Below are 26,061 nucleotides of genomic sequence, written 5' to 3'. Positions count from 1 at the left end.
ATCTCAAATTCCCGGGTTCAGGGAACTTTACCCGCCCCCCCCAAAAAAAAAAGTTTTTTTTTCCCTTTAAAATGACGAAAGTTCTCTGTTTTCATTTTGGCGAAAAACTTGAAATTGTTTATTTGAATTCTCTCGGTTAAAAGGGGAGCCATCAAATTGATCTCCAATCTTTGAAGCTTCATGGCTTTTAGTAAGATTCAAGTCTCCGCCGTTTTCAGCTACCCTTATGGTTCCAGAATCCACCATGCCCGCAGTAAGTTTCAGCACATCGGCTTCCTTGAATATCCCACTTCTTCTCCACCTAGTTCTCGAAATTCTTCGAGATTGAGAAGGAGCTTGAATCGATTTCATGCCGTTGCTCCGCCGAGTGATCAGATCTCTTGCGGTTCCAGTTTACTTCTTGACGAGGAGGTTGGTGTGAATTTACTGAATGGATTTGGGGAGCTTCCCTGCTTTCCTCATAAACAGAAATATGAGAAAATGGTTGTTGCAGTCGACATTGATGAAGGTATTTCTCGACGAACCTTTTATTGATCTGTGTCGATTCTGTAGTTCGTTGTTCACTGAGGTTTCTGATGACCTAGAAACTGTGATCATATGGAATACAGTGTGATCTGAGTGAAGTGTGGATTTAGAAGAAAGTGCAGCTCTGTGTGATTTGCCTGAAAGAAATATTTTGAGAAAATATTAGATCAGGAGTCCTGATGCAAAAATGCATCAGTACTTCAATCGCTGCCTGTCACGAATACAGTTCGGGTTCTCTTAGTAAAAAAAAACTAAATAATTTAATAAACGGTGGGGCCAAACTGTATACATGGCAAACAGTGAGTGGAGTCCTGATGTATTTTTGCATAAGGACTCTTAATGTAATATTTTTTCTAATTTTAGGTATCCTTGATATCCCAATAATTATGTTTGATTATTTAATCATTTGGTATGTAGCTGCTACAAGTAACCTTTTGTTTTGGGGAATGGTAATGTGGTGCCATCTTTGTTACTACTTGTATCTTTTAATGATATATAGTGGTTTTATGTTATTAAATAATGAAGTTATTGCTATTATCATGCATGCATACACCACATATTTCTTATGAATTTACATATCTAAAAAACCCAAGCTTTCATATTTACATTCATTAGCATCACATAGAACCATCACTATTATTAACTTTTTAAAATTGAAATGCAACTTTTCATGCATAATTTTATGACACAAAAGTGTGATAAATATAAATATCGAACTTCAGGTCTTAGATATGTAAATGCATAATTTATTTATTTATTTTTTCGATCCTCACTAGAAAGAGATTGGCTTGAAATTGAGCGCTAAGTGGCAATCGAAAATGTTATTGTTTATTATGTAGAAAATTTTGCATAAATCTTGAATTACAGCCATTTTTATCTTTTTATGGAGCTGTTAGTTTTATTGACATGGGCACTTATGAAGCACAATTTGTTAGAGAATAAACAGATTAAATAGAGTTCACTTCAATTTATTCATTGATATAATGAATTGAAATTTTCTAGTTGCACATCGATCTTGACATGGATGGAGAAGTACATATAATTGATTTAGTTTGAAGGGAATTTTACATATGTACCACACAATTCTTATGTATTTACATATCTAAAATTTGATGTTATTTGTCTACGCATGAAAATTTGTATTACACTTTTATAATGATGGTGATATTTGAGTGACATATAAATATGAACGTTTTGATGTTAGATATGTAAATACATAAGAAATCTATGGTATATAAATGCACCATTAGCTTACTTAATCTCATCTTTTTAGGAATAATTCATTGTTTCATTTAAGAAAATGTTCATAATAAACATGTCACATTCTGTTGGTACTTCAACGATTGTTTTCTAAAAGCTGTGTTTGGATATCCTGGCTCAAATAAACATCTCGATTAAATTATCAAAACAATAGTTGTGAAGTATTTTCTTACAATTCTTAAGTTTTCCTGCCTCTCAGTCCTCGGAAGCTTCCTGTCTCCGTTGAACAAGTTTATTACAGATCACTATGGACTGGATCATGATGTTTCAGAATATCATGTGTACGAGTTCTTTAGGGTATTCTCCAATCTACCTCAAAGTTTCTTATATTTACGGATAAACTTTTGATCATCCGAGCAATTTCCACATCTTATTTCTGTTTTGGTTCCTTAATCAACAGATTTGGAATTGTTCTCGAGCAGAAGGTATTGCCGACCGTTATACGTTCAAATCATCCAAATTTCTATCATCTCTGAATATTTGTAACAATTTTTGTTTTCTCAACGGTCATATTTCTGCTATTTGGCAGCTGATATGAGAGTCCATGAGTTCTACAATTCTCCCTATTTCAGATTTGGAATTGATCCCATTCCCGGCTCGCAAAAAGTTCTTCGAAATCTTTCAGCATTCTGCAGTCTATCCATTGTTACGTAAGTTACCTTTCCATGCGTCATTTTAAGCAGGGATATATACATACATACCACCCAAGTCCTATGTATTTACATATCTATACCACCCAAATCTTTCATATTACATGAAAGGAACCAGTGTTTTAACTCTTAAAAAGTGAAATACATCTTTTCATGCATAAATAAGATGGCGTGGATATGTAAAAATTGAATTTTAGGTGTTAGATAAGTAAATACACAGGAATTAAGTGGTATTATGTAAATATTCCTTTTTAAGTATTCTCTGTATTTGTCACATTCTAACTTGATCCTTCTCCTCTAAGCAGATCTCGGCAAAATGTGATCAAAGAGAAGACATTTGATTGGATTGAGAAGCATTATGCAGGCATTTTTAAGGAGATCCAATTCGGAAATCATTTTGCTTTAAATGGGAAATCAAGACCAAAATCCGATATTTGCAGGGGGGTTTTTGATTTATGGTCGGATTTATTGATAGCATCTTATGCCTCAATTAAATTTTAGTTTTGCTATTACGTTAATACCGCCAAGAACATGCCTATGATAAAAGAAACGAGTAAAGTGTTAAAATAGTCACCAACTATTTATATGACTTTTTTTTAATCTTAGAATTTATAGAAGTGTCAATATAGTCCCAAAACTTTAAATTGGGCCGAAACTATTTATATGAGACCATTTTAATCCCATAATTTATAAAAGTGTCAATATGGTCCCAAAACTTTCAAATTGGGGCAGAAATAGTCCATATTGGAGGTCTTTTAGAGTGCAATTTTAAAATAGTCGTGGCCGTGGGCTATTTTGACATTTTTATAAACTCTGAGACTAAGACATACCATATAAATAGTCGGGTACTATTTTGACACCTTACTTCAAGAAACATTAATAGGGGCATTTACATACATACCGCATGATCCCTTATTTTCTCTTCTCATCTAACATCTAAACCTTAATATTTTGATTTATAACACTCAAATCCTTTATATTGCATAAAAATATCATTATTATTCTGAAAACAGGCATGTATTGCAGATCTGTTGGTGCTGAAGTACTGATTGATGATAATCCAAAATATGCTTTTGAATGTGCTGAGGCTGGCATCAAGGTTCTCCTCTTTGACTACCATAACACGTATCCATGGTGCAAGCATGTCCATGCAGATTCTCACAGCCTCATTACTAAGGTTTATAGCTGGGAAGAGGTGGAACAATATTTGATTTCATGGGTGGCTGTATGGAAATGATTTTATATTCATTTTATGCTTTGGAATTTTAGATACTGTAAAATGTTAATATTTGCACTTCTAATCATGATGCTTCGGTTGAGTTGGATTCTGAAAACTTTTATGGCTTTGTTAACAGCTTCAGATTTATTAAGAAAACTGTTCAGTTTATGATCGGTCTGTTAAACAATATTGGTTAATTTAATTTGGATATTTATGAAACTACTTTTTAATTAATACCTCCCAATTTCTATGTATTTACAAATCAAACACCAAAAATTAAATTTTTACATTTATACCATCCAAAATTGACATCTATGTAAGTAAATGAAATGCACAATTTCTTATGTATGTAAGATGGCATAAATGTAAAAAAGATTAATGCTCTCCTTGTGTTTTTGTGTTTTGTTTTTTGAGAAGCTGCCTGAAGTAAAACGTAGTGATTTTCCAAAACATGGACTTCTAAATATTTATTGAAAAGATTAATGCTTGCAAGTAATATAAATTTTAATTCATCAGATGAGATATTTTTGTCACAACAAAGAGATCCGTTCGATCGATAATCAGTCGCAATAGGCTGCATGACCTTTTACATGACACAGGACTCAACCAAAAACAATCCATATTCAGAAACCACTGCAAAGATCAGTTCAATATCCAAAACGAAAACTAGCCATGGCTATAACCAAGACAACCCCTATCACTTTACAAAATTATCCCCAATTTTAAAATAAGACAAAAGGATGCAAGGCAAAGGAAAACATTTATAAAATTAGCAGAAGCACAAATCAAAGCTGGAAGAGAGGCAAGGCCATGACAACACCGAAAACGGAGGCAAGTAGCAAAAGAAGCCATAAGGGGACGTTTCTGGTCTGCTGCCGGTTCCTCGCAATGTTTACTGGAATGTTCTGTTCCGTTGCATTTTCTGGTCTTTTGGCAGCTTCATATGTGGTTGATGGAGTGGGATTTGGTTGCTGTTTCTGTGTTGGTTGTTCTGAAACTGATTGTTCGACGGCACGGAGTTGATTGTGATTGTACTTCTCGACGTATTCGGGGAAGAGTTTTTTGAAATTTGGGCAGTTCTTGCTGTCAGCAAAGAGTAAATTTCCATGAGTTGTTTCAGTAAAGATAGAAACAAGTGCGATAGATTTATTTGTGCAGCATTACTCAAAAAAAGTAAACAGAAAGGAATGATATAAGAAACAGAGACATGTACAAAAAATAAATAAATAAATAAAATTGGTGGGGATTAGTTGCTTCAAGAATTTATTTTAATGCGCACCCTTAACTTATTTACCATTATATAAAATGAACTGATATGAGTGTTCTTATTTTGATAGTTTATAAAATAAAATTATGTTGTCATATCAAAGTTATGGTCCGTCATGAGTATAAATCTACTTTAAGAAGAAGAAAATTATACCCAAGTTAGAACTTAGACTTGAGATTCACGTATGTCCTAGATATTGAAAGAATTCAGCACATGATACAATTATGCTCCGAAACGCATGAAAATGACATGATGATTTCATGTTCCGTTAGGTATAAAATCTTCATATTATGTATAAATTCATCATTGGTTATGATATTTCATACATAAATGATTAAATTAAATATCGAAAGAAAATTATTTAGCTAAGGCTAATATGAGTTCATAAAGTCATAGCATTTCACTTGCAACTTACAAAAGGGTAATTAATTTTTGACATTCATAGCTACGCACTATCATGTTGCGTATATTTAGTTTTTTTTAAAATATTATATTCACAAAGCCTTGTTCTTATTTTCATTGAAAATCTAACTTGATACTGTGTTTACTTACTGTATCTCGTTGCAGAAGATGATGATGATTTCATCATCTCAAATAAATTCCCAAGATTTGAGAAATTGCATTGTTAACGCAATGTGAAATGGCATGAATATTGGTTATTAGTTAGCATTGCGATATAACTGTGTCTTTTATGTTTGGGAAACATTTTTTTTATGTACTATATATTTCTATGTAATTGATAAGTTCTTTAGGAGAAATATGATTATTGCATTGTAGATTTATATCAATAGTTTATAATATTTAATAATACAATTTTTTTTTATAGATTATCCTTCGCATGGCATTTGATTATTTTAGGAGGAATGGTATATTATATTTTATTAATCCACTCTAACGGTGCAGCTGCTTTTAAAAATAAAATGTGAAAAAAGTTTCTATAAAGTTTAAACCAAAATGGAACGCTGCTCGGTCAAAGATGATGCATGATTACATTAATGTAAAAATCAAGAGTACTCGAGGCTTTAATTCGTTGTATACTAATTGCCATAGCTGCCAAAGAAAAGAAAATGTTCATTAAATTCATGATGTAGTTTTCAAGTATTTCAAACTTTATTGACTCAAGATCGATATCATATCTAACAAGTTATCAAAGAACCCTGTTATGATTCTTTTATCTCAAAATTAGTATCAAAGGCTCTGTGGACGCATAAGGAGTTAAATATGATTTTAAATATGCAGCACTTCTGATGTAGTAAACCATTTTGAACCTCCTCTTTTTATTATGATGCATCTCTTAATTTGTAATGAAACTATTTGGGATATCAGCTTATATTTCTATCATGACAAAGTCACAGGAATTTTAAATTTACATCAGAAGGTTTGGATACTAAAATGTCCGGTTAGTGGTAGTTGCATTGTAGCAATATTACTAGAATGATATGGATGTTAGCTTTGTTTTTTTTCTATATTTTGAGAAAATTTATATATCTATAGTTATAAAGATTTATATGTAGTCAGTAGGCAAGCGTGCCACTACCATTCAATAAAACACCATAATCAGCATTTTATATCAAACAAAACAGTGTAGTTTACCCACATTTACTTCACTAGAAATCGAATAGCTATGAAAATCAGAATTACATTCTAAATCTAATGTAACATTATTTTCTTTTATCAAATCCCAGCTCTCATCATCGTCAATGCAGGCAGATCATTTACAAATTTGACCATAAAAAAGAAGTGAATTTGTAATATGGCAGGTAAACCATTAGGTTTTGGTCAATTTTTTTTACTATGGTCAGATAGCTAATGATGTATATGGCAGATATTCTCCCAATAAAATTAGTTTTCAATAAAAAAATGACTCCTTAGGGTATCAACAAATAACCATGTAAGGGGCATCAAAGAATTTACCTCTCGCAAATTGCTATGAAAATCAGAATTACATTCTAAATCTAATGTAACAATATTTTCTTTTATCAAATCCCAGCTCTCATCATCGTCAATGCAGGCAGATCATTTACAAATTTGACCATTAAAAAGAAGTGAATTTGTACTATGGCCGGTAAACCATTAGGTTTTTGTCAATTTTTTTTACTATGGTCAGATAGCTAATGATGTATATGGCAGATATTCTCCCAATAAAATTAGTTTTCAATAACAAATAACTCCTTAGGGTAGCAACAAATAACCATATAAGGGGCTTCAAAGAATTTACCTCTCGCAATTGTATGCAAGTGAAGCCTTGGCCAAGCGTTGCTTTTCATCATCTGTACTCTTAATGCTTCCAGTAGTTTGACTATCATCCATCTGCTTACAGAAACCAAAACTTTTAAGCATATAAATAAGACGATCAGCCACTTAAATTTAGAAAGGCAGATGCCTTAATTATCATTGAAACCTAAAGCAACATAAGAAATGCAATTTTGGGTTTTTACAAGAATGCCAAGTTTTCAGGGTTCATTAGAAGTTGCTTAAAGAGAAGATAAATGCCTCTATATAAAAAAAAATCATGATTACTTGAAAATTTATGGAAAAAATATTGCAAAAGTACTAATTCTGCATGCAATCAAAGATGGAATGAGCACAGCAATAATTTTACCATGTTTATTAGGATATTTTCATCATAAGCCTCCCTCAAAAGTTCCACTAATTCTAAGATTCAGATAGCTCACTATTCTAAATCACCACTTTTCATTTCCACCAATGTACAAGAATTATAATCATCAAACTATTCAGCAAAGAAAACCTATCCCCCTCTTGCAAATCACCCAGTCCTATCAGGCATGACAATCTTCTCTCCAATAATGTTAGCTTCTCCAATAATGTTAGCTAAAGAATCCCAAAATTAATAACTCAATCTAAAGTGAATTTTAGACAACAACATGAAAGGATTTTTCCTCTGGCATTTTGTCACCACAATATGCTAGGGATTTCGAGAGGAAAACCATGAGTATTTATAAAAATCTTCGTATCTATGAGGTGTTGACATACATTCAATTTACAGTTCAATTCCATTCTACAGCTTGATCTGACTCAAAGGATGAACATGGTTCAACCAATTTAGATAAGTGAGATCACGATTTAAATTTAGCAAAAATAAGACCCAAACATAAAATTAATATATATGTACATTGTGTGCATATATAAATGCATGTATGTATACATCCAAAGGTACCTTCAGTCATTACAAAAAAGCACATTTTACTCTTTTATAGATAACGTTGAAATTTGAGGTAATGATCTGCAACCACATCCATTAAATAGTATGTGTATATACTATGTTTCCAAGGCATTTCATAGATTCCTAATGTATTATTTAATATTGTTGGATTAATGCCTCCCAAGCTAGTTCTATTCCTAAAAATAATGTATCTCTTACAAACATGATTTCTTATTCAAATCTCATTCATATCTATGTGGATAAATAAAAGAACCCTTGGTCTTCATGCTCCAACGAAATTTTTATAATATATCTAGCGCCTGGAGTTGTCTTCTTGCTCGCCTACAATAAACATCGAAACAGCATTCCTCTCTCTTCCTGAAATTCTCCAATTTACCATTGATGAGCTCTCCAACCTCCAATGGTAAATCCACCCAATCACAAATCCATCCCTATCATATTGTTGAATTTGCATTTAAGCTTGAGCCCCATCTCTATTTCCATCTTAAATCCATACCATAAGCCAAGTATCTCTCACAAAACTTTCATTGACCCCCTATCTTGTGGGCCTCATTGTTGATCTTCTCTCAAAGACCTTATCAAACTTGATAAGGCACTTCCACAATCAGATTGTCAACCTTTAAGCATTGATTTGGACAAGCACTCTTCAACACAAGTACCTACTACGGAGAATTCATTTGGGTTAACTTTAAAGTTCACATTAAGCAGTCTACATCTTGATGATACGCCCAACCATCTCAAACTCCACTTTAAGGCACTTAGAAACATTCCCACCGATGTCTCTACCTCATTAATAGTTTATATACTACTTCAATAGATTCTCTAACTTTATGGTAAATCCTGTTCAGATATAGAATCATATAGTATCATATTTGTTGTTTTTATCATCATCTCCAGCCTCTTCTTGATAAATCATGTTTAGATATGGAATCATATCGGCACCATATTTGTTGGTTTTTCAATCACCTCCAAGCCCTCCAACCAACCAGCACTGGTAGCTCCTCTTCATCATCCCTCAGCACCTTCCCATTGCCCTGTCCCAGGTACTCTAACCACCTCAGCAAAATACTTAGCCACATTGTCAGAGTGCTCAACCACCTTCTCTGTTCTTCTCAATGATATGTCTGACTATCTTGGCAAATAATTAGCTATTTAGATCAAAAGTGTTTCCCATCCCACGTATCCAAATCTCAATAGAATAATAAGGCTCTTAAAATCTCTTAGAATATGCTCACTAACTTCACTTTTTGAAGTGTATGAGTCAACCATGGCTTCCTCAGCATGGAACTAAACCCACCTCAAAGCTTATCAGCCTCACCTCCTCATTGACAATGTATACCCTCATTCGACAACTACATTAAATCATGGGGAAAACCTATCCTCTCTTCTAGAACATTGTTTTTTAAATAGCTTTACATAAATAACCTCCATATTCATAATTGAGTATTTCAAGGATGCAACTACTAAATATTTTCAAAACACCTCAAAAATTATGTATCATGATATAAATAAAAAATGTATTTAAGTTTACTTCTTGCTATTAATTTTATTTATCTATGTCCCTACTTTCAATATATATTTCTCAACAAAATATATTGGCCTCTTAATAAGCCAGTTTATTAACATATGTACCTCACAATGCTTGGTTTAGTCCATAATGAGGGAAAGTAATTTAGGTTTGTTAAATATGCTTCGTTGGGACTTGCAGAGAGTTTGAGATTACATGATCCCCTCGAAGAGTCGTGAGTGTTAAGAGAGATGTGGAAATCAATTTAAGAGGTCTGAAGCACAATTTATAATTGAAAAGTAAAAAATAAGAAAACATCGATATTTAATGTGGAAAAACGCGAGAACGTGTAAAAATTAGGGTCATACAACACCAATAAATCTATTATGAAGAAAATGAAAAGAATTGTTCCAATTACAATACACTCAAGACTACCCAATTTGGAACTCGAACAAAACTCATTTTCTTCTCCCTCACATAAAATAACTTCAAAATCATGCACAATGAAATCAAAATTGGCACACATTACCGTAGTGAAGTCGGAACTCAAAGTGAAAGGTATCTCTGTTCGGTAGCTAGCATCGGGGTACCGTGATATCGTGGCACTCCAACGACCACTGGGGCGCTGCTATTTCGCACTTTCAAGTTTTGAATATGGGCTTCAGCGCTATGGCGTCCTCAAGAAAAAAATTTCAGTTTCAGGGGCAACATCCCCAAATGCATTAAAATTTGGGGATTTCAAGTGTAATATTGCATTAAAATTTCTTTGCTTGATTAATAGGCCGAAACTCCCCACCCTGCAGACCCTAGCGGCTGAAACCTCCCGCAGGCCGTTACTGTTGTTTTTTTCCAGCTACCGACCCCTTCTTCTCGGTGAATTTTCCCTGCAGGACTCTCTCTGCATCGACACTTCTTTGCAAGAACGACTCTCCTCATCTCCCTGCAGTCGCATCTCTTTGTTGCATGTCTGCATCTCCTTGCTAAGGAAGTTCTAACTGCTTGGAGGTCCATATCCCTTTCTTCAGATTTTTCTTCCTACTGCCTGGATATTTGCTGCAGGTGCATCTAAAGTAGCGTGCATTCCCTCAATCATCATCATCATCAGATGCAGTATCTGCTTTGTCAACCGATACAAGAACCAGAACATCTGGACTCATTGATCCTTCAACTAGAAAGATATGTTGCTGGAAATATTCCTGAATCGCTATTCCAACAAGGATCAGGCCACGAATCTTCGAAAGGCCGGCGCCGTCTTCGTCGTTCGGCCTTTGAGGGGTTTGTTTGAGCTCATACTTGGATTTCAATTCCTGGGGACGCTCGCCACTCATATCAACGTAGGTTGTGGGATCAGCTTCATGCAAGCGAGCTGCCTGGAAATTTTTTTTCTACTTCCATGCTGCTTCAGTTTCACCAAATCGAGAGTTCAGGGATTTCCCACCAATACTGGAAGTTCCTTCTTCATTTCTACGAGATTCTTATTTTGTGGATCCAAAATTTATGGTTGGCCTTGAAATGTTTTATCTCACCTCAAAGTTGAAACATGGATACGATGGCGGAAGACCTACCATGGGTAGCGGGAGTTCTCTAGGGCCTCCCCAAGGGGGTCATTCACAGGTCACTATTGGCACGATAGAGGGTACTAGCTGTTGTATCTTGAAGAATATAGCGGGCATGATTGCACTTCTCGGTCTGGGGATTGATTTGGAAGAAGAAATCTTTAAGCTGTCTTCGGGAAAAGAAAGTTGGGCGACTTCTCGGTAATCGCTTTCCCTTGACTCTAGTGGTGACTGTACTCAGCCGCACCTCGTTCCTCCCTTAACTGCTTAGAGGTTTGTTGTTGTTCAAATAACACAAGCATCGTTCTCTTCCTTGTCTCTGATCCCTTGGAACAATGTTCTTAACAAGAGTGATAGAGTGAAAATAGAGCAAAAATATGGCAGAGACCATTCTCTGGGTCCAATCGCCTTGAAGCATCTTAAGTGGACTCGGTCGTAGAGTATGCAGACGTCAAAAACCAGCCGATCTGTGGCTGAAAATGCCAAACTTGAGATTTCAAAGCCCCACGTGAAGGACTCTCCAGCGAGATCTTCTTCTACATTTCACTTGTCGTCAGATGATAGAGCTCCGAGTAACAAGCCCCGCCTTGGTTGGGGCCAGAGTTTGGCAAAGTACGAGAAGTAGAAGGTTGAAGGATTTGCGGATGTTTCTTGCCATAATGGATCAGCTCAGCCAACCAGCAGTACGATCTCTATTCTTCCTGAATCCATGTCTCCCGCTACCCATACTTCAGTCGCATGCAGTTCATCTCCAACTGCTACAGATGAAAAGCTCCCTATAAAAGGATTAGCTTCTAAAACCGATCGAGCTCAATGCAGTGATTCATTTGGCCTCAAGACTCATAAGTCACCAGAGGATATTTTTATTAAATTGGATGAAATGGTAGCCAATTCCATAAGCTCCCTTGCTTTACTTCATTGTTTTTTGGGGGCCCATTCTCTGCAACTGTCCGGTTTCCTAGATTTCAGCAGTCGGACTTCCCTGATTTCCGACAATTGTCCAGGTTTCCAGCAGTCCGACTTCCTGGTTTCCAACAGTCCTGCTTCCCTGATTTTATGCAGCCTTAAAACATCAGTCCTCTTGTGACTAAGAATCCTGGTGATGAGGTCTTCGCTGGTTCTACTAGCAAATCCATACATCCTTTGGCAAGGCTGCCCACCTTATCAATAACACCTACTAAGTTGGCCATTTCCAGCAGGTTCCTGCTGCCACTGGGAATTTTTGCCACAAACCCACCTCTGAAAGTTTCTCTACAGCAGAACCTCCTTCGAAACTTTCACTGGAGCAGACCCTCCACCTGAATTCTTCCTGCAGCACGTCCTCCTCTGGAGCTTTTTTCTGTAGCGAAACCTACCTCTTGAGTTTTTTTTTCTGCAGGTCATACCCTGCTGTTTTTCCTGTTGATTATCTACTTTCCTGTAAACTCCCCTGCAACATTACCTGTATGAGTCTTCCGTATACTTGCAGACACCGCAGTAATTGTAGTCAAAAGACAATCACAGTTGTTTACTCTCTTGCAAACTCCCCTGCAGCATTATCTGTAAGAGTTTTCCGTCTAGTTACAGACACTGCAGGAACTGCAACTGTCGTTTCCTACTTCCTTGAAAACTTCCCTGCAACATTACCTGTAGGAGTCTTCCTCCTACCTACAAACACTGCACTCAAAGACAACTGCAGTATGAAATAAAGACTTCAAGTTCTACCTCTCAGGATCTTCTTCGGCCATTAGGATTTTCAAATCCAAGTTGAGCATGTTTTTTAACCATGTTTCAACTTGAGGAGGAGTGTTAGGAGTTATACTAGAAAATAATATATTCCTGTGAGAAATTATAATGAATAAAGTATTTCCTTGGATTAAGGAGTTATTTTCTTTCATATTTTATATTTATTTCCTCATATTAGGACTTATTTACTTTCCTATTTTAGGATTTCCAATTTTATGTAATTTTCTTTATCTCCGAATAATTATTATAATTTGATTATTGGATATACTAGGTGATATATCTTTCCTTTTCATACATTTCTTTTTATTATATTTCCTATTATAAGGTTTCATGTAATTATTATTTATGCCCCTTTCATATCCATGAAATAAATTCCAAATTCTGCTTTATTCCGCATTATTCTGACTTTCAACATCACTTACTTTACTCCTCTTTCTTCACGAACACCAAAACAGGTTGTGCTGTCAACACTGTTATATGAGCAAGGAAGGAAACTATACTTCTTCATTGATATCAAGGCTATTAAATAAGCTCCTTGGAAACCATGGTTGCAAACACTTCGATTTTAATAAATTTAGTCCACCAAGTTTACTCAGAAGGACGAAACAAAAGGAACTTGATCTAGTTGAGCACTCTATCCCCCACTCAAATCTAATGCTGACAACTTCCAAACCAAAATGCAATTAGCATCCATACTTTAGGTCATTCTACTTGCAAGAGACATATAATTAACCATGGAGTCTTGTGCCCATGAAAATCCTCATTCTCGAGAACAAAAATAAATCATAAACTAAAAAAGAAAAGTCTCAGTGAAACATCCAAAATTATTTTCCCCCAAAAATCCCATAATGTTATTGTTGAAACCACAACCCATAAAAAGTCCAATAAGTTAATCCTTATAGTGTTCACACCTATACTTCCACAATCTCTTTTATGGAAGACAATTAAGCATCTAAAGACTACTAATGTCTTAAAGCTCCTTTCAGCTCACATATCCAAATTATTTTACAATTATTTTAAGTATTAATGTCTATGCTTTCTTTGTGTTGATTAGAAGTGCATTCTAATGAGACTTTGAACGATTTAATTGTTAAACACGCAAACTTTTAGGTCCCAGTGACACCATAGGCTTCATGATCAACATTTGTAAATCAACTTGTCAATATCTGTGAGAATAGTCAAACTTTATGGTTCATCAAACAGGAAAGTATAGTAATTGTTAAACACTCAAACTAGTGCTTATGTTCCCACGACAATTAAACAGGGAAGTTTCAACATATACCTTCTTTTACCAAGCATAAAATAGCCCTTTACAGCTACAATAATGCACATGAAACAAACACATATAATATTTATAAAAGCATATCATAGATCCAAAATGTACATTACAAGGAAAAAGGTGATGAAAGTTGAAATAAACAAGGATAACATTATCATGTTTGATGTGAAATGAACTCACCATAAAAGAGAGCAGCCCTGTAAGAATGCTGCATATAAGAAACAATTAAAGAGAAATTATGATTAGATAATTGCAGTAAAAACTCTCAGAAGAAATGTTAAAAGGGCCCTTCGCCCGCATGCCTAAAAAGCTAACAATGATATAGAATTACTTATTAAAGAACCCTCCACACATACATCAAGCCATGTATTAAGAAATCATGCATGCATCTATATCCCTTTAAGTAAAGCAAACAATGTACAATCGAAAACTTTAATAGCACGCATTGTCAAAACACAGAAAGATCCTTGAGAGCATATAGCACTAGCCCATGTTAATGTTATTTTCCATTACCTGGAGACGGACCAGATCGGATTCCAACTCTCAGGATGAACTGCAAGACGAGAACAATTCATAATGAAATTTATTACCAAAAATTAACGAACAATTTCTTTCAAGAAACTTACAGTCACTCATAGATAAGCAGATCTTCTTGTGAGGTGCAAATCGTCCACTTGGAGTTATCATGCTAGAAAACAAAAGACGAGGAATAAACATAATAATTATACAAAACAGACCCAAATATAAACACAAATACTACAACACGCTGTTAAACTGTAGCTATTTACCCATTCTTAACAAAATGTGCACAATTAAGCTACCTGATGCTTGGAGGCTTGTATGGATATTCAGGAGGAAATTTGATTTTTCCATAATAATATCCACCTGCAAGTTAAAATAAATAAGACATCAGAAGGACACCAAGAAAAGTAAATTTTGGTGAATAAATCCTATTGCTAAGCGAAATATACTGATGAAGATATTATCAGTACAGAATGATAGTATAAGAACCAACAAAAAAAGTAAAAATACATTCATACGACACATTCTGAAAGGTCAACCTAGAATTCTAAGGCACGATAATAAAATATCAAACTCATCAATCAAGCATAAGGAAAATATGATAGAAGCATTTTGATTACCTTGAAACGGTGTGCCTGCACTTCCCTCGAGCACATAATCTGAAAAGAGGACATTACATTAATCAAGACTGATTATAATAACAAAGAAGAGGTATATCAAAAAGAGAAAAAATTAAAGTTAAATGAAATATTATTGGACGAAAGCTTTTAAAAACCGTCCAAGTGCTAAATTTAAAGCCTAAGCTGAACATTTGATTGACTTTATCTACAACCAATACTTCAAGATAAGAAAAACCTTAAAGCTATGCTTGCTTTGTACAATACATCAATATCCATTGTAATTGATATTGATGCTGCACAACCATGATAAGAACACACTGCAATCAATATGTTGAGGGGCCAATATAGAAGCAACAGTACAAAGGGACCAGCATCTTCAATAGTCAAAAGATAAGTTTACACGAGATACAGCAAGCTGATCTATGGGAAAAATATTAGCCTGCTTCATGTTCTGAAAATAAGATTCAATTTGCAATATCTAGTTATACAACATAAACTACTCAAATGAGTAAAATGTGAACATGAAGACAAGAGGCGTGGGACTCAATCCTATCCAATTGCTGAGAGAATGCGAGACCACAGGCGTTTAAACATTAAAGCATCCAAACAAAGGTCAGAGATCCTACACCTCTGCAGAAAATATTATGACATTAGCTTCTAAACTTGTCAACGGCAAAAGGACTGTCAAAAAGAAACAAAAAAAAAAAAAAACCAGTGAACTATAATTACGATTAAAAAAAGCCTGAAGGGCATAATTATGAGTGAGAATTAATACCGCAAGGATAGATTGATCTACAACTATTAATCAAAAGTTCCCATCCACATTATATAAGTTACAATTGTTTAGTGTGCCAAGGATTTCCTAAAAGCATGAAGATTTGGTAGTGCTACTAGATTTATCAGGAACAAAAATCACATAACGTATCCCAGTATGGAGTACAGGGCCGTAGAGGAGGAAAATAATAGTTTAGTTTTAAATATTGGTAAACGCATTTCCCAAAATTTAATGCTAAGGTGAGCAGAAAACTAGCATAAAGACACTAGCAATTTTAAAATAACCGCTTCTAATTACACAATTCAAGTTAAAAAGTAAAACCTGAAATAGTGCAATGGTAAAAGGATTTAATGATCTCATATAACGGACTAAACTAGTTTAGTGTACTCACGCCATTCTAGGATATCATTAGGTGATGGACAGGCCACAATCTGGGGAACTGGTTCCTGTAGATTGGCAGACCATTAAATTAGCATTTGAAGGGAGAAGGAAGGAAAGAGAGTACAAGAGAAGTTCTGCTAAAGAAAATCAACATCTGTAATATGATATCTCACAAAACAAGAATGCTATCCAATGTTTAAGTTGTAGAAATATAGAAATATGCCAAAAATAAAAAAAGAAAAAGGAAAAATAATGCAAAGAAAATGTAGGATATAACATTTGCATGAGTACAGCCAAAAGATAAAGTATATTTTATCTAATGGTTGATCTTGGAATGCTACGGACCTTCTCAATTACATATAGTAGTGTTTTTTTTTTTTACAAGATCTGAGCGAAACACAACAGTTTGATCTGATCATTGTCAATCCACAAAAGATAAATAAAATAAAATGAACTCAGTGTTAGCGTTTATTAAGAGAAACATAGAAACCAACAAGTACCATCTAGATAATATAAGAAAATCATAAATACATTGACACTTGCTTCAATAAAATTTGTTACGGCATCATGACAAGGAATCCATTCCTTCACTATAAAAAACTGCAACCAATGCGCTCTAGGTAGATAATAAACATGACTATTTTTTCCATGAAGCATGCCCTTCCTCTAAAAATAGCCGGACAAAAATAGACTTTAGGCACATAATTAAATCAGTGGTAAAGCTGCATACATTAATTCCCATCACTGCATTGTCGGAAGCACAAATGGTGTTATCACCCTTTTTTTATATAGTAACATAACAAATAAATCACAAGTAAACAGAAAAAAATTATATAGAATGATATGATTATATCTAACATATACTTATAGCAAAATTTTTAAGTTTTGTATGGCATTTGTTGGCAATTAATGGAAGCCATAGCAGCCACAATCACCTTTCCCAAATACTTGGGGGATCCAAAAATAGAGTGGGGAAAAAAATAATCACATCTGTGGCTCATAAAGCTCAGATCCCACCCATAGTTACATTCTATTCTTGGCATGCTCCTATATTTTATCACTCGACCTTTAAAAATCTCTACATCTCCCAAATGCTTTGCAAGTCCTAAATCTCCACCAATGAAAAACAAGCAGCCAAAATAAATATTTATACATCTCAAACCATAAAACAGATAGTTAAGAAAAGCAAATTATAAATTAAAAGTTGAACCAAACTTGATTTGCATAAAACGTTTTGCTGCATTAAGAACTTATTTAGAGTTCTAAAAGGCTTAGCGGTGGAGTGGAGAGGTATAAAAAATTTTAGGAACAATAAAATATTCATTAAGAGAATGCATAAAATCAAAGTATTGAAATATACTACAATGGAAGTTTTGCAAATAAGCTGATTAAGGCCCAAATTGTAGTTCTTGATGATTTGCATTGTAGATTGGATATTAAGATATGAGAAATACTCAAGGTGATATAATGAGGACCCAGCCGCTTTGATTAAATTAGATTCAACAATAATGAAAATAATAAAATCTTAATTAAAAATCAAGGCATTAAAGAAAGTTGAAATTATCATTTTGATAAATACTTTATTGAGATTTAAGGTAAAAATTTCTACAAAAGAGAAATAAAGAATTCATCATGAAGTATACAATAGATTGATCCATAAAAGAGAAATTGTATTAGCTTTAGCAGGAAAAGTAAAGGTAGAGATTTAGGTTCAAACGTGATACTTAACAGTAAATTAATCAGTTACAGGAGATGTTGGAGTAATTTGTTTAATAAAATCATAAAAACTGAGATAATGATAAATTATTGAAGGAAAAAAATATGTTGGTACCAATCTTTAAGATCAAAAAATATTTTAAGATTGTGAGAATTAAAAGTAAAATAATATTATGAGAAAGACAATGAAGTCATGAGAGAAGGTAAATGATGTATATGCATACCAAAAATGCATCAATATTAGAAAAAGAATTTGATTATTTGTTGAAAAACAGCTATTATAAAGGTGATTTTCATGCCAAAGAAATAAATAAAAAATATTGAAATCAAAGAAACGAAATTCATATGTGCTTACTGATCATAAAAAGGCTTTTGATCAAACATAAAAAGATTGAGATTGGTTGGTGTCCTGCATTAAAGGTGTATTAAAGGTGAAACACCAACAGGATTGAGTGGACAATGTGTATTCATATTACAGACTTCTAATAGCTGGGATAAGGAAAATGATAATAATGATAAATATGACAGTTACTATATTTACAAAAAAGAAATTAATATGTCACATGAAAGATTAACAAAAACAATTAATCAATTTATATTGAATACTAAGCTAAGATGAACATACCTTACAAAGGGCATGGTATTCCTTTTGAAGCCTCTTTACACAAGCTCTCTCCGCCATCAGCTAGCTGACTTGGCTTCTGAGAAGAAAGGAAAGGACATTACCATCTTAGCATGAAGGCCAAATCTCAGAAGGTTTTTGAAGTAAATGGCTAACACTAAGAAACAACATTGAGCATCGGCGAATTGTAAGCCCATTCAAAGTTAAACAGAAGTAAAATAACATGATTGCATTAAACAGACAATAAGAGCAATGTGATACACGATATTAGAAGAAACCGACATACTCTGTGCAGAGATAAAAGCCAAAATACTTCAATGAGCGTTTAAAACACATAAACATACAACAATTTAAGGTAGTATTTCTCAACAAATTAAAAAGCTCGGAGAAATCAAAACAAATTGAGAAGAAATAGCTTTCCTTATAACATGCAAAAGACCATGGCCCATATGAAAAACATGGCAAAGCAGATGCACAATATGTAATGTAATAATCAACCAAACACTTCAAAATTTTTTTTAAAAAAAGCACTACAATTACAGCATAATTTTGTCCAATGACTGTCTAACTATGCCAAACCAGGCTCAGTTAATTACAGAAATACCAAAGAATATATTTTCACAGAAGAGTTCTTTAGATGGATAAAAATTTGAGGATGAACAACAGTTAAGAACCCAAATTTCAATTTTTGGTCCGAACAATACAAAAGCAAAAGCTAGGACAATAAGTATAATCATCTTAACATTGATGCAAACTAATACTTAGCATAAGCATAATGATCGCACTAATTATTATTGTTACTGTTGTTAGTGCTACTAAAAATGTGCTCATAAAAATATTAATATCTCTAAAATGATTTGCAAAAATACTTTGGCTGTGAGCAAAATTTTTGTTATGATACAAAATGATGCACTCAATGCAAGGTACTCTAACCAAAGGAGACTTTTTGAAGTGGCTTATTTCCATGATCAAAATTCAAAAATCAAAACCATTAACTCCGGGTCTTGATACTAACAATAATAATAATAACAAGCAACATCAACAGCAACAACAATAATAAGAGTACCTCTAAGTTGAATGGCGAGATTATCTTGATTAAAATGAGTTCAAACAATTTATAATGACCAGTACCACACAACAACCAAAAAAGAACCAGTTATATTATATAAATAAAATAGGCCACAAGCTTGAGATTAGGGTATATCATAATAATCAAGTTGCAATCATTGTGACCTAAAGCTAGTGGTTCAAAGCTTAAATACAACCTCTTTTCTACATGGATTAAATGTTGCATGCACAAATCACTTCAAAAAAGCACGAGCTGCTTCTCAGAATTAGGGATGGAGCCAAGACATTTCCTTAGTAGGGGTAAAATTTGATAATTTTAAAAATAGCTACAGCATTTTTCATCCATGCTTTGGATATAATTTATGGTCTTTTGTTAGAATTTAAAAAATAAAATAAAGTATCTACTGATAAATTACAATTGAAAGCATCTAAATAGTTATTCATATATTATATTATATTATATTATATATTACTTGTAAATTTCATTTCAACTCAAGTTACATTGAATTGAATCAAATCTGAAGTTCAAATATTTTTTATCGATTTTAAATTTTAATTATTCAACTAAATTATAACGCAACTTGTAAGTTTTTGCATGACTTGAATCTTAAACAAAAATAATAATAAGAATAATTTAAAAAAAACTATAACACTCTTAAAATATAGTTCTCCTAAAATTAATCTGATATCTTAAATTTACTAGTAAGGAAATTGTTCAACTCCCTAAGAAAGGCTTCCATTTTTTTTTTTTTTTTTGCATTTATACTATTTGAAACTTATTTTTACATAACAAAGTTGCATCTCAAAGTTGTATCTAACCAAGGGCTATTAAAAACAATTATGAAACATTTTTTAAACTTATTTTTTTATTCAAAAGCATCAAACCACATGAGGCAAAGCACCTTTATTTATCCAAAGCATGGCAAGGTATCATTTTTTAGAAAATTCCAAAAATATTTAAAATTTCATGGAATGGTATATAGCATTATTCATGAAGCAATAGTGCCTTCCTGGGGAACAGAAAATTAATGCTTTATGACAGACAGAAAACTAACACCTAAATAAAACTTCTTGTAAGGATAAATATTGAATAATAATTAGAGTCATCAAGATGCCTCCTCAGTTTCAATGATGACCCTTCTTTTTCTCTACTTTTCATTTAGGCTTTTACTTAGTCTAGTGATAAGAAATCTTTATGTACCAATGGAGGAAGCCTAAAGTAAGAAACAAAGCACCAGCCACAAACGTAAGGGTGCTAATGATATAGTAAGGGGTTGGGAGCTCCATCGATGAAGAAAAAGGAGCAGAGTGCTAGTGCATATACACTTTGCAAAATAGAAATTCATCAAAAAACTAAAATTTTACTAATCTATTTTAGATAGGGGCGTGCATTATTTGGTTAAAACAAAAAAACCTAACCAAACTGAGCTCATTTTGTTGATTTGTTTCGGTTTTAAATGAAAATTTTGATTTTTTGTTTTAAAAATTTTAATATTCGATTTCAGCTTGGTTTTAATATCCATTAAACCAAAGAAACACAAAAACTTAAAAATATTAAGATTAGGAAACTAAATTCATTTGAATAAAATAAATTAAGCATATGATATGTTTGATTTATTTTAGTTTGAATTTTTTTATTTTAACAAGAATATAAGGAGATAAGAAAGAAAAATGAAATTTTTAATATGAAATAAAACCATAAGTTATAAATTTATTTGGTTTGCTCCAAATCAAACTGATTGACCGATTTTTAAAGTCAGTTTGGTTTAGATTGATTTCAGACAAAGATTAGTCTGTTTGATTTTTAGAATTTTGGAATTTTATTTTATTTGCTAGATCAAACCAAATTAATTGATTACACACCCCTAATTTCATGCCAAACTAGTAGGGGCACAGACCTCGATTGCCTCCATCATGAATTGATTTGATAATAATTGTAAACTTCAAGCATTATGTATTTTTTCGTAAAACGTACAAACTACAATCAAGAGCTAAGGTTGCACCAAAAGCCTCATATAGGTGGTTCCATGCAATTAGGATAGGACTTTTGTAAAAATTAAACATGTTCAATGATAAGCTAGCCGACAATATAAGAGAAGTTAGCAACCCGCCTACTTTTGTCGTAGATAATTAATTGGCTTGCCAAGAAAAACTTCGAAAGGTGCAACATAAAACAGAGTACTTCAACAAGCACAAAAAGATGGGTTGCTAACTTAATTTGAAGATAAGATAGCAACCAAAATTATTTATTATAATGACAATAGTCATTGTGCAAATTATGAGTAAGTTGGCATGCATATCATGCCAAAAAATAAACAAATAAATAAACTCATGACAATGAGGGAAAGTAATTTAGGTTTTCATTCATCAACTACAGACCCTATATGAACGATTAGATGCCTGACAATCCACAAAAGCAAGCCACTATAAGCATCATTATGTCAACGCACATTGACAGCAAGTCAATTGTTGCTGAAGCTTAGAAGCTTAAAGGATTAAAATTAAACATACTCGCTCATTGTGAACAATGAAACATGGTTTTAATTATTAATGTACCATTTAAATGCACAAAAAATAACAACTAAGCCTATGCCATATTTTGGGGATTGATGGTGAGAAGAGAAGAGGATAATAAAGGCGTGGAAGAAATTAAGTTCAGCATGTTAATTTTGCAAAATTCAACATGTTAACTTTGTAAAATTAACTTAATCACACAAATTTGGAGCAGTGCTCAATTACCTCTATTGTAATTTGGAGGCTTGAGGTTAAAGTCATTAAAACAAGCACTTAGTAAAACTAGAGGTGAGTCAGATGACTGTTACATCAGCCTATCCTTGGCTTTACATTGGCGGGAGCTCAATGCACCAGGTAGGTCATTTTTTATGTTTACTTGTATACTGGAGGAGGGAAAGTAGACTTATTTACAAGGAAACTGGCAAATCTAATTGTTATTCCATATGTATACAATATTTGGTTAAATAATGGGGGCTAATGGAGATAGCTTCCAAATTTCTTATCATGAAATTTGCTCCTAATATCAATGTTTTTAAAGTATAAAGCGCAATGCATTGCGCATAACTTTAAACAAAATGCTGATAGGTTATATAAAACTATTAATGTATAAACACATTCATTAACAATTATAAAATATAAATTATGACTTAAAAAGTTGATATAAAATAAAAAGAAATATGGTACAATACTTAACTTGAAGGAAAATATTAAGGGTGAACCTATAAATTAAAATTTTGAACTTTAATAGTTTGTTGCAATAATTAAAAATTTAAGAATTGCAAAAAATAAAAACTACAAATTACTACAGTGCTTTGAAGCACGCTTCAACAAAGTGAAGCAGTCGTGACATGCTTTCCTTGCTTTACTCCTGAAGCGAGCTTTTAATAACTGTGCCTAAGATACAACAAGATCAAAGTTGTACAGGACAATGCACATAACCAGAAAGTGTGGTTCTTAAAATAAACCATAGAATAAATAAGAAGCAAATAAAGGCAAATACTCTAGCCAATATAGCTTATTCTTGAAAAATTAAGCATTGATGCGTCCTCAAGAAAGTTCTATCATCTGCCACAAATCTCAAGATATTTTTTTTAGCAAAAAACCTTTCAAATTCAAATTCCAAAATCATCAAAGGGCTCAAATTCAACAAGTTTATAGTCAAACTGACCGTCTCGACAAGACAAACCCGGTGATACTAAAATTGATTTGATCTGAGTCTAATTAAACCCAGATCAAGTAATTAAATCACTTTTGAAAGTTTTGGATTGTCAATGGAAAGATCAAAGTAACTCCAAATTTGAAATATGTATATTCAAATCGAGCGTCTCGACGACAGAAATCTAACGAGCTAAGCTTGCTTAACTCTAGGGTTATTAAGGCCCTTAAATTATTAAGAAAATCCATTTGATCAATAGGGATCAATATGAACAATCTGATCAGATGATTGGAAAGTTATTGTCAAAATACCAAAATACCAAAATGCCCCTACACCAGAGGCTATAAATAAATCCCCTTTGTTCACTTGAGAGGAGAGGAGAAGCGGTAGAATTTCAGTGTTGTTCTGAACTGAAGTCCCCGCAATAACTTTTGGACCACCGTCAACCACTGCTTGTCAACCACCCCTGCTCACTGTTGTCGGCAACCTCTGCTTGAAAAATTCGTATCACAAATATGACCACAACATATAATATTGTATTGGAGATCTTTAGCGATAACTTCCGGCCTTAGTAGTCGTTGACCACGATCGGTCACCCCTGCTTGCCGTCATGCGCGATCCCTGCTTGCTAATGTCGTATTGCAAATACAGTCGTAACATATAATGTCATATTGAAGACTCGACGACAATTCCAACATCTGTAGCCGCTGACCACCGTCGACCACTGTCAGTCGTCACCATCTGCCATCGATGATGACCACCGGTCACTGGAGACCACTGCTTACGACCTTCGTAGCCAGAATATGGTGGTTGTACCTAACACTTGTATCTTTCTTTAAGTTGTATACTGACAAATGTAGTGTCTGGTGTAGAATTGTAACCCCATTCAATGAGGAGGGGTTCATCCACCAACTACGGATTATGTGATCAATTGACGCTATTACAACTTTCAACTACTATGTTTATGGTTAATTCACATAATTTGTCATCAATTACTCTTATGAGACCAATTGCTACTATAGTAATCACGAACTACTACCAATGTGACCAGCTGACGATATAGCAGTCACTAAATATAACATATATGAAAATTATTACTATTATTGCAATCACCATCTATGATCTATATAATTAACTAATGATATTGCAGTTACCAACTACGACCTATATAATTAGTTACTACTGCAATAGCTTCCAACTACGGCTTATGAGGCCAGCAGACGCTATTGCAGTCACCAAATACGACATATGTGACCAATTGACGATGTTGAAATCACCAAGTATAACATATACGATCAACTATTATTGTTAAAGCTTTCAATTACGAATTTTGTGACAAATTGATATTATTGCAATCGCCAAATATGATCTTTGTGACCAACTGACGATATTGCAACTTCCAACCACGACCTTTGAAGCCAACAATTGCCTGTGCAACAATCAACTACGGCTTATGTGATCGACTACAATTGTTAAAGATTCTAACTGCAGCCGCTATGACCAACTGTCATTATTGTAGCCACCAAATACAGTATTCTTGATCAATTATATTTGTTGTAGCACAATTACAGTTATTAATTGAACTACTATTGTGCATCTCTAATTATCATATTTGTTATTCCATCTTCTCTAATTCATGAAAAGAGTGAACATATCTATTTACAAACATAGTGATTTACTTCGACTAGACTAGGTCCTGTGGTTGTGGTCGTATTTGTGATGGATCTTAGTGCAATGCTAAGACATTAAAATATTACACTACCAATGCAAATTTTTAAGTGCGTAAGAAACATTTATCTCATTTTTCATAATCATAATTTAATTTCAATCCCAGAATCCACCGTCATCTGAAGGGTACAGAATGGTACTTCGTGTTTCTCGCTTGCTGCCGTGATGGCAAAAGGCAGAAAACTCCTATGAATTATGGTCAGCTAGAACATCACCATACAAACTACTCACGCAAAAAACTACGAACTGCTTAACAATTGAGATGTGAAAAATACCACTAAAGAAAACTAATAAAGGACTCAGATATCTGATAAATATAATCTTTTTAAAAGCCTACAAACAAACAGTTGGATCCATAATGAAATTCCTTTCTCGCGTGGAATAGATCCGTCAATCCATCAACAAGTACATGTATCATCAAAAGACATAAAAAAATACTAAAAAAAAACGCATATAAATAAAAAATCGGAGAGGAAAACTAGCGCACGATGACGAGCCGAGGCAGCAGAGAGAGCGGTCACTGGTGCCTACCGCCAACGATCCGTATAAAACTAGGCGATTCAGAGAATTTTAGGGTTAGAGAACTTCAGAAACTGCGAAGTGCAGGCGATCGCGAGTCCAAACGGAGAAGGGAGACCGACTGGGAAGAGAGGGTAGCGTTCCGCGTCGGCCTGGGCCACTTGCCTGGTTCTCGGCTCCTCTATCGCGCTCACATTGGTTTGGTCGTGGCACGCGTTAAAAACCGCCCAGGTGCTCGATTTGCAAATAGCAATTTTTCTTATTCTCT

At 33.8% G+C, this 26,061-nt stretch overlaps 2 protein-coding genes across 3 annotated transcripts; one reads left to right on the top strand and one right to left on the bottom strand.

Annotated features, from left to right (window-relative positions):
- LOC110023693 lies at positions 1-3,782 on the top strand. Its single transcript, XM_020723227.1, has 6 exons — positions 1-508; positions 1,985-2,082; positions 2,186-2,210; positions 2,315-2,435; positions 2,741-2,875; positions 3,462-3,782. The coding sequence occupies exons 1-6, from the start codon at positions 181-183 to the stop codon at positions 3,670-3,672; spliced, it is 918 nt and encodes a 305-aa protein (XP_020578886.1). The 5' UTR covers positions 1-180; the 3' UTR covers positions 3,673-3,782.
- Positions 3,783-4,256: 474 nt separating this feature from the next.
- On the bottom strand, positions 4,257-26,009 carry LOC110023692 (ubiquitin-conjugating enzyme E2 34-like). 2 transcript variants are annotated; one of them, XM_020723224.1, is made up of 10 exons: positions 25,762-26,009; positions 18,812-18,887; positions 16,481-16,535; positions 15,315-15,353; positions 14,994-15,057; positions 14,799-14,860; positions 14,686-14,725; positions 14,353-14,380; positions 7,140-7,231; positions 4,257-4,737 (listed from the first exon to the last, which is right to left on the bottom strand). In XM_020723224.1, exons 2-10 carry the CDS (start codon positions 18,866-18,868, stop codon positions 4,440-4,442), a joined length of 735 nt encoding a protein of 244 aa, XP_020578883.1. In that variant the 5' UTR covers positions 18,869-18,887; positions 25,762-26,009; the 3' UTR covers positions 4,257-4,439. The 2 variants fall into 2 exon arrangements, with proteins under 2 accessions (XP_020578883.1, XP_020578884.1); XM_020723225.1 differs by having other exon boundaries at positions 25,806-26,009.
- Positions 26,010-26,061: the final 52 nt, after the last annotated feature.

This window comes from Phalaenopsis equestris, unplaced genomic scaffold, assembly GCF_001263595.1.
Source record: "Phalaenopsis equestris unplaced genomic scaffold, ASM126359v1 Scaffold000226, whole genome shotgun sequence".
Lineage (NCBI taxonomy): Eukaryota > Viridiplantae > Streptophyta > Magnoliopsida > Asparagales > Orchidaceae > Phalaenopsis > Phalaenopsis equestris.
Note: the sequence above shows the minus strand (reverse complement) of the source record. Positions and strands in the feature narration are given on the sequence as shown.

Bases quoted from the DNA above. Each gene is read 5' to 3' on its own strand.
- LOC110023693 (XM_020723227.1), top strand. From the start codon at position 181: ATGGCTTTTAGTAAGATTCAAGTCTCCGCCGTTTTCAGCTACCCTTAT. The intron at 509-1,984 runs GTATTTCTCGAC...CCTGCCTCTCAG, and splicing joins TGCAGTCGACATTGATGAAG to TCCTCGGAAGCTTCCTGTCT. The intron at 2,436-2,740 runs GTAAGTTACCTT...TCCTCTAAGCAG, and splicing joins TGCAGTCTATCCATTGTTAC to ATCTCGGCAAAATGTGATCA.
- LOC110023692 (XM_020723224.1), bottom strand. From the start codon at position 18,868: ATGGCGGAGAGAGCTTGTGTAAAGAGGCTTCAAAAGGAATACCATGCC. The intron at 14,726-14,798 runs GTAAGTTTCTTG...CTCGTCTTGCAG, and splicing joins CTGCTTATCTATGAGTGACT to TTCATCCTGAGAGTTGGAAT. The intron at 7,232-14,352 runs GTGAGTTCATTT...TTCTGTAAGCAG, and splicing joins CAGGGCTGCTCTCTTTTATG to ATGGATGATAGTCAAACTAC.